Source organism: Myotis lucifugus, unplaced genomic scaffold (genome assembly GCF_000147115.1).
Source record: "Myotis lucifugus unplaced genomic scaffold, Myoluc2.0 scaffold_80, whole genome shotgun sequence".
In the NCBI taxonomy this organism is placed as follows: Eukaryota; Metazoa; Chordata; class Mammalia; order Chiroptera; family Vespertilionidae; genus Myotis; species Myotis lucifugus.
In genome coordinates, this window is record NW_005871128.1 from 2,926,537 (window position 1) to 2,940,480 (window position 13,944).

Sequence of the window (13,944 nt, forward strand, 5' to 3'; positions counted from 1 at the left end):
CCGAGCAGGGCCTCCCCTCCGCGGCTGCCTCTCCAGGAGGTGGCTCGGCCGCCGCCCGGTTTCGCCCCCCAGACCCCCAGAGGCCCACCCCAGCCCGTGCCCGGAGAGGGCCCCGGCCGGCACCGAGCCCCGGGCCTGGGCGGCGCGCCTGCCCTTGTTTGGCCTCGCGGGCGGCGGCGGGGCCTCGGCTCCTCCCGGCCGCCCCCCGCGGCGTCAGAGGGAGGCGGGGGCCGGGTGACTGCGACGCTGCGGTCGCCGCGCTCTCCACTTGCCGCCGCCGGAGAGGCCGGTGACCTCTTGGCCGCCCCGCCTCGGAGCTCAGATGGCTCAGGCGAAGATCAACGCGAAAGCCAACGAGGGCCGCTTCTGCCGCTCCTCCTCCATGGCCGACCGCTCCAGCCGCCTGCTGGAGAGCCTGGACCAGCTGGAGCTCAGGTGCGCGGGGTGCGCGGCGCCGGCCGCAGTCTGGTGGCCGGAACGCGCTGCAGTGTGTTTTGGGGCGGGTGGGGGGGGGGGTCCCACTCCTCGTCCGCGAGGAAGCGCATTAGATCTAAGGAGAACCCCGCGAGCGCCCGCCCCACCGGCGGCCACGTGCTCCCTAACCGAGCCGAGCGGTCCGAGCAGAGGAAAAGCGGAGACGGGGAAAGTGACGTCATTTTCGAGCAGGGACGGTGGCACTCCGGTCCCCAGAACTTCTGGAACCTTCTGGGGGCCGGTGTACGGTCTTCCACGTGTTTTCAACTTAGTCGTGACCTTTGTATGCATTTTTAACAGAGGCAGCAGTTGAGCGGTCCATGATGGGGATGATCAGTTTCTTTGCTCCCAGACTCTTAAGAGCAAAAAAATTTAAAAAGCCAGGAACTCCTCGATAGCAAGGACCGGCCAGGAGGAGGGCACATGAGGGGCTGCTGGGGGACCGGCGGCTGGGTATCTGGAATTTAGACGCCGCAGCTTCCAGCTTTCCCCGCCCTCCTGCCTTCAGCCCTGACTGGTCCCTCAGCGTTCATTGTGCACCTTCTTCCAAGTGCCAGTCACTGGCCCGAAAGGATAAGAGGAGTTTTTGCCTCTTAACTGATTCCGATGGTATTAACTAGTTAACATAGTGGTGGGCTTGTACAGAATTTCTAAGTAAGTCATATTACATTTGGAAATGTTTCTTTCCTTTAACAGTGTAGGAAGCCTTTTGTGTGATTCCTGGCTGCTGTGTAAATTGTGTGCAAGCTGAGTTAAATGAAAATCTCATTAAGGCACCCACAGCCTCCTGGACTACACAGGGTTTTTCCCCATAGTTTTCACCAGGTTCTGGGTGGATGAAGGAGTGTGTGAGCCAAACATTTTAAGAAGCATTTCATTATGTCTTTATCTCCCTGAATTAATACACCAAACCAAGAAGAGGTATCTATTCCCCAAGTCAGTGCATTAATAACCACAGTACGTTTATCTTAGCGAAGGAGGCATGTGTTACTACCCCAAGAAAGGAGTCCGAATATGAGGAATTCTCCACCCACAGTGATCTCATGGATGGCAACAGTTAGAGAAACCGGAGCCAAAACCACTTTCTGGGGTTCTGCTGCGAATGAGAAAAAGAGAACAAGAAAAAAAGCAATGCTTCTCCATTACTTTTAACACTAACATTTTTACATCAACCCCCAGACAAAGTGGAGCACAACTAGAGATCAGTGGCCTCAGCTACTCAGTGTCCCTCTGGAAAATAGTTCTTTTTATGTAGCAGCATCTCCCCAGGTCTTTAGAACTCTGAGGGTGTGTCCTCAACCATTTTAGGGGTTTCTCTTCCCTAATCAGGAAGAAAGGATTTTTCCTTAAAGCAATGAGGTCATTGCCCCTCCTTCTTCAAGCTAAATCATTGTCCTCAAACTTGAATTAATGCCTCATGTGCCGTAGGTACAAGAAGTCAGGTACTCAGCTGGTTGCAGCGTTGACCTGTAGGTACACTAATAGGTGGTGGGTTTGAGTCCCAGTCAGAGCACATGCCCAGGTTGCAGGTTTCATTCATCCCCAGTCCAGGTGTGTTTAGGAGACAACTAACTGATCTGATATTTCTCTCTTACATTGATGTTTCTCTCTCTCTCCCTTCCTCTCTCTAAAATAAAGTAATACTTTTTAAGTCAAGTACTCATCTCTAAAAGAAAGCCTCTGGATTTGAGTTTATTATAGTCTAATATTGATTAATATAACATGAATTCTGATTACTGTATACAAGTGATTGAACTGTAACTTTTTTTTTTTAATCTTCCCAAGGATATGTTTTGTTTGTTTTTTAATTGATTTTGAGAGAGAGAGAAAGAAACATCGATCAGTTGCCTCTAGTATGTGCGCCCAGACCAGGGATTAAACCCGAAACCTTAGCATTGCCCTGACTGGGAATCGAACCCGAAACCTTTTGGTGTATGGGAAGATGCTCCAACCTGGCTAGGGCTAAACTATAACTTTTTAAATTAACCCTTGAGCTGAGGAGGAAAGATTGATTAATATATGTTGAATTGTTCATTGTAAGGACTTTTCTCATCATTTTAGACTTTTGTAAGCTTTGTTTCTTTCTTTAAAAAATAAGTAATATTAACATTAATGTTAACTAAGGAAGTGTTTTAGAAAATAAGTAAAAATAGAGAGAAATGCAAATGCCTGGACAAAGTCACAGCACTACACTGTTAAAAACTAGAAGAATTATGTCTAGAAGGTGAATTTTTAAAAAGAAAACATGATATTCATATATAATTTGTTTCTAACATTTTGTGGGGCACTAGCTTATCTTTTTCAACTTCTAAGAGGGGATTCCTTTATCTCCTGGTTTTATTACCTATTTTAAGTGGTGTTTGGTCTTTGCACTCATTAGTGGCGCAGAACACCGTGCTTCAGTTATTGTAATTATAAATAATGCATGCTAACATTCATTTAATGAGCACTGACTATATACCAGACCCCATGCCTCCATTCTCCAGCTGGGAAATTGAAACTTAAGAAGTTCAGTCTTGTCCAAGGTCACATAGCTAGAACCCAGGAAGACGAGCTATAGAGCTTAATACTTCATTACTAGTTTTCTTAAATATGTCGTATTTTAAAATGTGGGAATAGTGTAAAGATGAATATATGATTTTACTGAAAGAGGTGAAAATTCCATTCAAATTGCTGTTTAATTCAGTAAATATTGAACACCCACTCTGTGCCAGGTATTGGGGAGCTCCTAGTCAGCTCTGGATGGTGATGAAGATGGGGCGTGGGTTGTGGAGAAGGGCACAGGGCTTGATGACAGGATGGGAGATTGGCTGTTCACACATTTCCCCACACTGATCATATTGTGGCTCCTTCTCCCTCTTATCAGCCATTTGCAGTGGCTTACATGGAGGGTTGGGTGAGCGAAGGGGGTGATATGGATCATTTGTTGGCCGGAAAGTTTCTGATTACTCAAAAGTTTCTTAGGGTGTGGCAGTGTCCAAGGAGTCAACAAACAAGATGGCACCATAGTTAATGTTGTACAACAGCCTATAATTTAAAAGAGCACTTTTCATAAACATTGTGATTGGAACCTTAAAAACCCTTTGGCTAGGAGGGCAGATGTTATCTCTCTTGGAAATGAGGGAACTGAATCCAGAGGGACTGACTGTAGTGTGAGGAGCTACTACTCACAGTAGCTCCTCACACTAAGCACCAGTCCCATTTTTACTTACACCAAAGTGTCTCAGTAGTGGATGTCATTTAATACTTTGGTTTTGATCAGGAAAACCCTTCAAAATTTTACGTCGCCTAAAGTATGAGTGATCATCGTAGTATTCTTTAGATACAAGAGTATTGAATAAGAGACACATGATTTTTTAAAAACTCTTCATTGTTTAAAGTATTATATGTGTCTCCTTTTCCCCCATATTGACCTCTCCGAAGAGACACATGATTTTTTTTAAAATTTTTATTGTTTAAGGCAGTGGTCGGCAAACTCATTAGTCAACAGAGCCAAATATCAACAGTGAAACGATTGAAATTTCTTTTGAGAGCCAAATTTTTTAAACTTAAACTATATAAGTAGGTATATTGTTATGAACTTAATTAGGGTGCTCCTAAGGCTTAGGAAGAGTCACACTCAAGGGGCCAAAGAGCCGCATGTGGCTCTCGAGCCACAGTTTGCCGACCACGGGTTTAAGGTATTACATATATCTCCTTTTCCCCCCATTGACCTCTCCGAAGAGACACATGATTTTAAGAACCCGTTTTAGAAATTCTTTCAAATAAATCCATAAGAGCACTTGCCATTTTCACGCCTCTTTAGGAAAACACAAATTCTTGTTATTTGTAAGCCCGAGTTCATAATGTTCACCAGTACCCGTTCTGGGCCCATTGCACATATCTCTACTCATGTATATATTTTTTTAGTTGATGTCAGTCACTGTGAAAACTTGTTTACCTGCTTTACTTGGTTCAGTCACAGCCACCATCTCATTATCCCTGTTTCATGGATGAGGAAAATTCAGGCGAGGGGAGTTTCAGTAACTACTCAAGGTTCGAACAGCTGGACTGGAACGCCCTTGCGGTGCCCACTGTGTCCTGTATTAGCTGACGGGGAGCAGGCACAGTCAGGGGAAATCGCTGTTCAGTCCCTTCTAAGTCTCCCAACTTGGTGTTTTGATACCCAGGCTGCCGAGACCGGCAGGGTGTCAGAGACATGAGGACTAGCTGAGGATAAGAGCCTTTCAGTTCTGTCCTTGTGTGAATATTCTGACTGCAATTTACTGTGGTAAAAGCCTGCTTAGTTGTGATCTCATGCAGAGAGTTTTCCAGAAGCACAGCCCAGGCCGGCCTTGATGTGAGGATAGGTTCTTTCCCAATTTGGACGTGTAGCTGCTTCCACGATCTGTTAGTGAAAACAGAACTGTCCTCTCTGCCAAGAAAAGTGCTGTCGAATGATGTGTTAAAAAAAACAACCATGAAGGATAAAGTGAGAGAGTCCAACAGTGTCTACCCAGAGGTCCAGAAGGAAATAATGGAATGGAGGACAGGGAATATTCAAAGATACAATGGCTTACAATTTTCTAGAACTAGAAGAAAGGTAGATTATATGAGTTGTATTTAAGATACCAGTAGCTGATAAACAGTACGAATTTACTTAAACAAGCTAAGTAGAGATCTGGGTACAGCTTTTTAAAAGAAAAAATTAAAAATACAATATCGTCCATACACTAGACAGATGTACAGTAGTGCCAAGAGAAGCATTAACCAGTGCCTCCTCAAGGGGAGGAGGGGGGAAGTTGTTAAGGAAACAGTTCCTGTGCAAAGGATTGGGTTTTGAAAAAGTTTCACCAGTGGACTAGGGTCAAGGATAAGGAATGTCGCAGAAGAGGGAATAGCAAATGAAAGGTCAAGGATGCCAAAAACTAACAAAAAAACTTTGGTTCTGAAGACTGACATTTTACCTTTGCTATGATATGAAAAAGGCATATGTGAAAATATACATAAGAAGTTCTATAAAAGATGAAATCTGTTTTTCACAGTGAAAAAGCCCTGTCCATTTCTAGTCTTGCGCGGGGAGGGGGGGGCGGGGTGAGTGGGAACTCATAAAAGTTCCATCTAATTTCCTTTATATTTGGTCTTGTTTAATGACAAAATACTTCTTCATGGGATAGGTTATATTTTTTCTAGAATGTCTCCTTTTAAGCCATTTTTTGTTAACAATACCATGAACTTACTGTTGTAACTTGCTGTTGTAAATGAAGTGTCCTTTTTTAGAAAAACTTCCAATTCTTTATCACCTGCCATTTGAATGCAAACTCGAGTGTTAAAAAATTAATCTCTTCTTTAGCATCTTCTCATGTACCAGTCGCATGGTTCATCTGTGGACCATGGTTCATTTAAATACTAGAGTCATGGTTTGTGTTTTTAGCATAAATATTTCATATTAGTGCCAACTCAGTCTCTTTCATGTGTACTAGGCCCTAGTTTATCTGAGAGTTTGCAAACGTAAACTGTGTAAGTACATCATGAATAGTGCTAGAAGAAGGCCTGATACTGCATTATTCCTATTTTATAGATTATTAATTTTCATTGTTTCCTAGCCATATTATGTAGTAAGATTCTTTACAGCTCTTTGCTTTTACTGGCTTTTATAAATGCAAAGTCCTACATATATTTAGTATCTTGATGAGTAAAGGGACCCTGTGACTTTTCTGCTTATGAGTGCTATTTTGGGGTGTAACAGGTGGGTGACTGTTGGGGAAAAGGCGTATGTGTGGTTGGGGTGAGGAGGGGGGATCCTTATATGGAATGGACACGTGCTAAAACATTGGTGAGGTTGTTCCTTCTGGACCCACTTCAGGCAGCAGTCAGGATTAGATCTTCAGTGATCTTGGGTTTCTAAGACCATCTGGATACTGGGAATAGATCTGTCACTGTTTATTTTGGAAAAGTTGGCAGCTTGTGTAATTGCAGGGTATTATATAGCAAGAAAGTGCCCTGGAAACAGTGCACTTTAAATATACAGAATTTCTTTTTCTTGCTCTCATGATTCCACATGACTGGGTGTGTTCATGCATATGGGTAGTAATAAGTACATGGATGTGTATAGTTGGGGAAAGTAGTATGTCTACAGCCTGGTCATGGCTCTGTACCAAAAATCTACAGAGGCATTCCCTTTAAATTTGGGAAAAGGCAAAGATGCCTTCTCTTACAACTGCTTGCAGTACTAGAGGACTGTAGTCAGTATTATATAAAGAAAAGTAGGAGGTAATAGCTCTGGCGGAGTAGCTCAGTTGGTTAGAGCGCCATCCTGATATGCCAAGGTTGCGGGTTTGATCCCCAGTCAGGGCACATACAAAATCAACCAGTGAGTGCATGGATAGGTGGAACATCAAATCGATATTTCTCTCTCCTACTCTCTAAAATAAAAAAAGAAAAAGAAAACTAGCTAATAGCATTGAAAAGGAAGAGATAAAAACTATCATTTTATGATCATCAATCTAGAAAAGAAAAAGCAATAGAATCAAAAGACAAACCATTAAAATTAAGTATAAGTCATGGTTGCCAGCTAAAAGATGACACTAGAAAAATAGCATTCTCTAACCAGAAAAAAACAACTAGAAATTATCAGTAAAAATATATTCACAGTAGCAACAATATCCACAAACTATCTAGAACACTGAAGAGTCCACAAGACTACCATACTTCCTATATAATAAAAGGGTAATATGCAAATTGGCCCTATTGGCAGAATGACCGTTCACTATGATGAGTACTGACCACCAGGGGGCAGACGCTTAACGCAGGAGCTGCCCTCTGGTGATCAGTGCGCTTCTATAAGGGGAGTGCCGCTCAGCCAGAAGCCGGCTCATGGCTGGCCAGCGCAGCGGCAGTGGTGGGAGCCTCTCCCGCCTCTGTGGTAGCGCTAACCGGAGCAGGCCTAAGCCATTAGTTGGACATCCCCTGAGGGCTCCTGGGCTGCCAGAGGGATGTCTGACTGTCAGCTTAGGCCCAATTCCCCGGGGAGTGGGCCTAAGCCATCAGTTGGAATCCCCCGAGGGGTCCCGGACTGCGAGAGGGTCCAGGCCAGGCTAAGGGACCCTCCCCCACAAGTGCATGAATTTTCATGCACCGGGCCTCTAGTCTATATATATAAAAGGCTAATATGCAAAGTGTCCCCTTAGGAGTTTGATCACTCGCTATGACATGCGCTGACCACCAGTGGGTGGTGCGGAACCAAGGAAAGCCCCAGCTGGCAGCCAGAAGGCCCCAATCCGCCCTGATCACCGCCAGGTCTAGGGACCCTACCCATGCACAAATTTTGTGCACCAGGCATCTAGTTAAGAATACTTCATCACAAGATGAAATCACCACCTACAGTGTGCAGTTCCAAGTAGTGGCTCCCAAAAGAAAAATAAAGAATACTTCAAAACTCTAATAAAGAATATAGAAGAGGATCTAAATAAATGGAGATATATCATGTTTTTGCATGGAATGATGATACAGTATTACAGTGATTCCCAAAGTGGGCGCTACCGCCCCCCGGTGGGCGCTGCAGCGATCCAGGGGGGCAGTGATGGCCACAGGTGCATTTGGGGGCGATGAGTAACTGCTATTAAAATTTTTAAAAAATTAATTTCCAGGGGCTGAGTAATATTTTTTCTGGAAAGGGGGTGGTAGGCCTAATAAGTTTGGGAACCACTGCAGTATTAGAAAGATGTCAGATTTGCCCTTTTTTTAAAAAAAAAAACAACCCCAATACACTTATTCTAGAGTTTACATGGAAGAATAAAAGTCTAAATAGATAAGTTTTCTTTAAAAAAGATTAGGAGGTTGTTCCTACTGAATATTAAGGTATATTATAAGACTAGTTATATTTTTTAATTTTTTAAAAATTTTTATTGATTTTTAAAGAGAGGAAGGGAAAGAGAAACATCGATATGAGAGCAAAACATCCATTGGCTGTCTCCTGCATGCCCCCTACCGGGGATTGAGCTGCAACCCAGGCATGTTCCCTGACCAAGAACCAACTGAGCCACACCGGTCGGGGCAGGTGCTGTTTTTCAAAGTGGGTATTTTTGTAAGAACAGTCAATGGAATAGAGATTTCAGATGTAGACCATCTACAAATCACTGGGGGATAAATAGATTTTTGGTGGATCATATTGGAGAAAAAAGTCTCTATGGGGAGAAAAATAAAACAATATCCTTACCTAACTACATAGAACGGTGGGTTCTAGATGGGTTAAGATGTAAATAGGAGCCCCGGCCAGTGGCTCAGTTGGAGCATCATCTGATACACCAAAAGATTAGGTGTGGGTTCCATTCCCCGTTATGGCGCATATGGGAGGCAGCTGCTCAATGCTTCTCTCTCTCTCTCTCTCTCTCTCTCTCTCTCTCTCTCCCCCCTCTTCCCTCCCCTCTTGCCCTCCCTCCTCCCTCCCTCCCTCCCTCCTCTTTTCTTCCATCTCTAAAAATCAATAAACATGTCCTCGGGTGAGGATTTTTAAAAAAGGAAAAGATATAAATAGGATAAAGGTAAAATGATAGAGTTAATAGAAGGAAATGTAGGCCAACATCTTATAACCTAGGGATGGGGGAGACCCTGAAAAAAAATTTCAGAAGCATAAATCATAAGGCAAAACAAAACCAGGAAAAGATGAACTTGATCATTTCAAAATAAGAATCTCTGTTCAGTGAAGGGTATCCCAGCGTTAATATATTATGATAGGCTGGGAGAAGATGGTTGCATTATCTGTCACCAACAAGGGATTCGCATCTTGAGTATGCAAATCAACAAGAGGACAGCAATCCCTGTTTAAAAAAGAAAACAGGCAAAGGCTATGAATAGGCTAACAAGGATACAAAGAGATGTCTGAAATTATTAATGAAATAAATGCAAATTAAGTATTGAGATATCACTACACTTACTGTCAATAGTTAGAAAATTGGAAAATGCTGAGTATTGGTAGGGTTGTGGGGATACAGGGACTGCTGTGCTTTGCTGCCAGGAGTATGACCTGGTATAGCATTCTGGAGAGCAGTCCTCGTACTGAGTCAAATGAAGGTACACACACCCTTTGTCTCAGCAGTTCTGCCCTCACGCAGGTTCTTAAGGGGCATGTATTCATTGAAGTGTTGTTTGTGGTGGCGAATAGCTGAAGGACAGGGGGAGTGTCTCTACTGGGAGGTAAAATCAGGTGGATATACATGTGGAGAATTGGGCAACATTTAGAAGCTACTGATTAGATGGTTCTTAATAAAATAATGCTGAGCGTGATATATAAATTGAAAACATGAATACACAAATACATATTTTTGCAAGAACAAACAGATAACCACTAAGTAGAGCAGGGAGGGAAATGGGAGTGGGGTAAGTGGATTTAAAAAGAACATAAAAATGAAAGGATAAAAAATAAAAGGAATAACGGCGTCTTGAAGTCTTCCTAATGATCTTTAAACTTGAATTGAATGAGGGAAGGGTGAGGACCACTGATTGTCCATGTAGTAACTGCTGTGTTTCTCTATTTATAGGGTGGAAGCTTTAAGAGAAGCAGCAACTGCCATTGAGCAAGAGAGAGAAATCCTCCTGGAAATGATCCACAGTATCCAGAACAGCCAGGACATGAGGCAGATCAGCGATGGTGAGAGCTGGTTCCATGGACGGGGGCTCGTCTTTTACACCCTCTGTGGGGTTTGTGATAAGCGTGGGTCAGTTTTTGCTTGACTTGTGGTATGAGCACACCCGGTTTCAGCATTCAGTGTGAGCAGCAGGCAGCAGCTGCAGCTGTCAGTTTATTACAAGAGATCATTCTCCCACTATACTCCCCAGCCCAGGCCGAGGCCAGACGTGATGGAAAAAGGCCTCCAAGCTCCTTTGGCAGAAAAGCTGGCTCCAAGCAATAAGGCCAAGTATAGAACTTAAGTTCTATCGAAGTTACTGGAATGTAGAATTAAAAGCAGAGGGAGCCTGGCTGGAGTGGCTCAGTGATTGAGTGTCGACCTATGAACCAGGAGGTCACGGTTCAATTCCTGGTCAGGGCATAGGGTTTCGGGCTCGATCCCCAGTGTGGGGTGTGCAGGAGGCAGCCAATCAATGATTCTCTCTCATCATTGATGTTTCTATCTCTCTCTCCCTCTTCCTTCCATTTCTGAAATCAATAAAAACGTATCTTTTTAAAAAGCATAGGGAAGTCCTAACCACTTTGGCTCAGTGGCTAGAGCGTCGGCCTGCGGACTGAAGGGTCCCAGGTTCGATTCCGGTCAAGGGCATGTACCTTGGTTGTGGGCACATCCCCAGTAGGGGGTGTGCAGGAGGCAGCTGATCAATGTTTCTCTCTCATCGATGTTTCTAACTGTCCCTCTCCCTTCCTCTCTGTAAAAAATCAACAAAATACATTTTTTTTAAAAAAGTAACCTTATAAAAAAAAAGCATAGGGAAAAGGTGAGATGGGAAGGGAGAAAATGCAAGAAAATAAACTACAAGCCCAATAAAACCCCATTAATGTAAAAAACGTGCCATCATTTTCATATGAAAAGCATGACTGCCCTGGAGGAACAGGTCAGCTGTGATTTGTGTTTGCTGGTGATGACCTTCCTAATTTGGTGCTTCCTTCACAGAACAAGCTAGTGGGCCAGGTAGCTGTGCAGTACGAGAGCAGTCTACCTCCAGAGTCCACAATGGGGTCGGATCTCTTCGCCATCCTGGCCAAAGATCAACGAATTAGGAAGTCACAGAACTTCCCTCCAAAGGTCAATGAATTAGAAAGGACGTAGGGGATTGCTGACTTTTTCATATAAATAATAAGGTGTTGACAGAATCCCTTTTCCCATCATTGCTTCTGGGTGCTGGCTGAGACTTAGACCACTGGGCGTCTTAAATTTGTCTTGAGGGGGTGAAGTTGAGGCCTAATTTTCAGCCAGCTTTTCACCACTTTCATGTGTTTTTTTTTCTCAGCCCAAATTGGGGCATTGTATTCTGATAAACATGCAGAATATGCCACCCCAAAATATGCCGCTTTGGCACAAGGATATTTTGAGCTGATTATTTTTGAGAAACTGCAGACGCAAGAGAAGCTCTGGAAACAGAGAAGTTACCCTTTTGTAAGAGAAGTTTACATTTATAGAGCAACTTTCCACATGTGAGGGTGTCTCCCTCTCTGTGCCAGGAGGGGACTGTGAGTCACAGGACTTTTATCAATGGAGAAGGTGCTCACTGTAGTTAAATCTTATTCTCTTTACCGTGCTTTTCCTGGTCACCTCCCATAACTGGCTTCCTTCCCTCCCCAACATCTTTTGTCTTCAGCTGAAGATGGTATTTAAGGTGGTGGCTGAGCCATCTCGGAGAGTTACTCAGTTTTCCATGTATATGTGAGTTATACATGTTAATAAGCTTTTATATTTTTGTCCTTGTTAATCTTTTATTCTCAGACAAGAACTCAGAAAGATAGAGTGACAATTATTTTTCCTCCCCTACATGCACATCCTTTGGAGAGACACAGGACATCTGCTCTCTGCAGCCTTAACCGGCATAAAACCTAGTTATGCTCACTGTTCACACGGTGTTAAGACCTGATCTCCATCCCAGCTACAAACGCATACCTGCCCTGACTTGGCAAACATGACCGCTTGAGAAGTCATCTGGTATTCCATGTATACAGACTTTCATGGAAAGGGATTCTTTTTATTTTTTTGATTTCAGAGAGGAAGAGAGAGGGAGAGGGAGAGAGATAAGAACATCAATGATGAGGGAGAATCATTGATCGGCTGCCTCCTGCATGCCCCACACTGGGGATCAAGCCCACAACCCAGGCATATGTCCTGACCGGGAATCAAACCGTGACCTCCAGGTTCATAGGTCGATGCTCACCACTGAGCCACACTGGCTGGGCCAGGGAAAGGTATTCTTCAACCTCCCTCTCTAAACCAATGCACTTTATCAGTTAATCTTATATGCTACAGTTTTAACTTTAACCCTTAGGAAATTCATAGCAGAGGTGACCACAGAAAATAGATTTAGCCACAAATAAATGTGTTAGTGTCCTTGACATTGTTGGAGTAGGAAGAAATTTTTCTTTACCTTTTTAGATCCTCTCGGCTGGACTAGTAATTAAATCAACAGGAGACAGATTAACAATGGAAAAATAACCAAATTTAATTACATACGTTCATATGGGAACCCCACATACATGAGAGACTCAGAGACACGCCCCATACATGAGAGGTAGAGGTAGAAAGGTAAAGTGAGGTATACTCGACAATGTGAGCTAAGGTATGAGATACGGCGTCTGGGGCTGCAGAGGGGAGAGGGAGATTTTCAGGACAATAAAGAGATGCTCAGTTATTAGAAGTTTGCCCTGCCCTGTGGATAGGTCATAAAAATTATCTCTGGCAAGAATTCTTACCATGAGCAAACCCCCTAATTTAAATTCTTTAAGGGAGAGGTAAGGGTTTCTCATGAACCCTCAGGGTCTCCATCGCCTTCAGCTCAAAATAATCCCTATGCCAATGTAGCACATTGTGGAGAAGCCTGTTCTGAACCCCTCAACATAGATGAGTTTATGACTCACAGTGATTGGCATTTCAAACTTTTTATGTTTAGGAGAAAGAGAAGAATTAAATCTGACCGCAAACCGTCTGATGGGACGAACCCTCACTGTTGAAGTTTCAGTGGAAACCATTAGAAACCCTCAGCAGCAGGAATCCCTAAAGCACGCCACCAGGATTATCGATGAGGTGGTCAGTAAGTTTCTGAATGATTTGGGAAATGCCAAGAGTCACTTGATGTCGCTGTACAGTGCGTGTTCGTCTGAGGTGCCGCCTGGGCCAGTTGATCAGAAGTTTCAATCCATAGTCATTGGCTGTGCACTTGAAGATCAGAAGAAAATTAAGAGACGCTTGGAGACTCTGCTTAGAAATATTGAAAGCTCCGACAAGGCCATCAAGCTGCTCGAGCATTCTAAAGGAGCGGGCTCCCTAGCTCTGCAACAGAATGCTGACAGCAGATTTAATTAGTTTCCAAACCTGAGAGCAATGATGTGAAAATGATAACATGCTATCTTAAGTGATAACTAGTTCTTTATATTAGGCATAACCACTCATTTGATAAAGAAGATGAAAATATTCCAGTGTCAACAGTTTTATGAATAACAATTAAAAGTAGAAATATTTTAATTATCTCCCTGTAAGTTTTTAGATGGAATTATTGTCTTGTACTAGGAACTAGCACCATATATATATGTATTTTTTACTATTCTGTGGATGAATGTTTTGTATGTGGGGGAAGTACAGTACGTGCTCAGCTAGGGGTAAAAGAACCACTGTTCTTACTGGGGCTTTGTCTGGTGTGGAGACACACGGGCACGTGGGGCATCTGGTTGACTAGAAAGCTTTACGCAGCAGCACACGCACATTTCCTGTTAGCCAAGCAGTGTGTTTACAGGGATAAAAGGAATTACACAGTAAGAACCTTTCCTTACATTTTCTC

General features: G+C 43.4%; 1 protein-coding gene across 1 annotated transcript; it reads left to right on the forward strand.

Moving 5' to 3' along the window:
• Positions 1–258: 258 nt before the first annotated feature.
• On the forward strand, positions 259–13,631 carry BAG2 (BCL2 associated athanogene 2). Its single transcript, XM_006090719.3, has 3 exons — positions 259–435; positions 9,993–10,102; positions 13,060–13,631. Exons 1-3 carry the CDS (start codon positions 323–325, stop codon positions 13,470–13,472), a joined length of 636 nt encoding a protein of 211 aa, XP_006090781.1. The 5' UTR covers positions 259–322; the 3' UTR covers positions 13,473–13,631.
• Positions 13,632–13,944: the final 313 nt, after the last annotated feature.

Excerpts from the sequence above, each read along its gene's own strand:
- BAG2 (XM_006090719.3), top strand. The coding sequence starts at position 323 with ATGGCTCAGGCGAAGATCAACGCGAAAGCCAACGAGGGCCGCTTCTGC. Across the intron at positions 436-9,992 it reads CTGGACCAGCTGGAGCTCAG|GGTGGAAGCTTTAAGAGAAG; the intron begins GTGCGCGGGGTG and ends CTCTATTTATAG. Across the intron at positions 10,103-13,059 it reads CATGAGGCAGATCAGCGATG|GAGAAAGAGAAGAATTAAAT; the intron begins GTGAGAGCTGGT and ends TTTTATGTTTAG.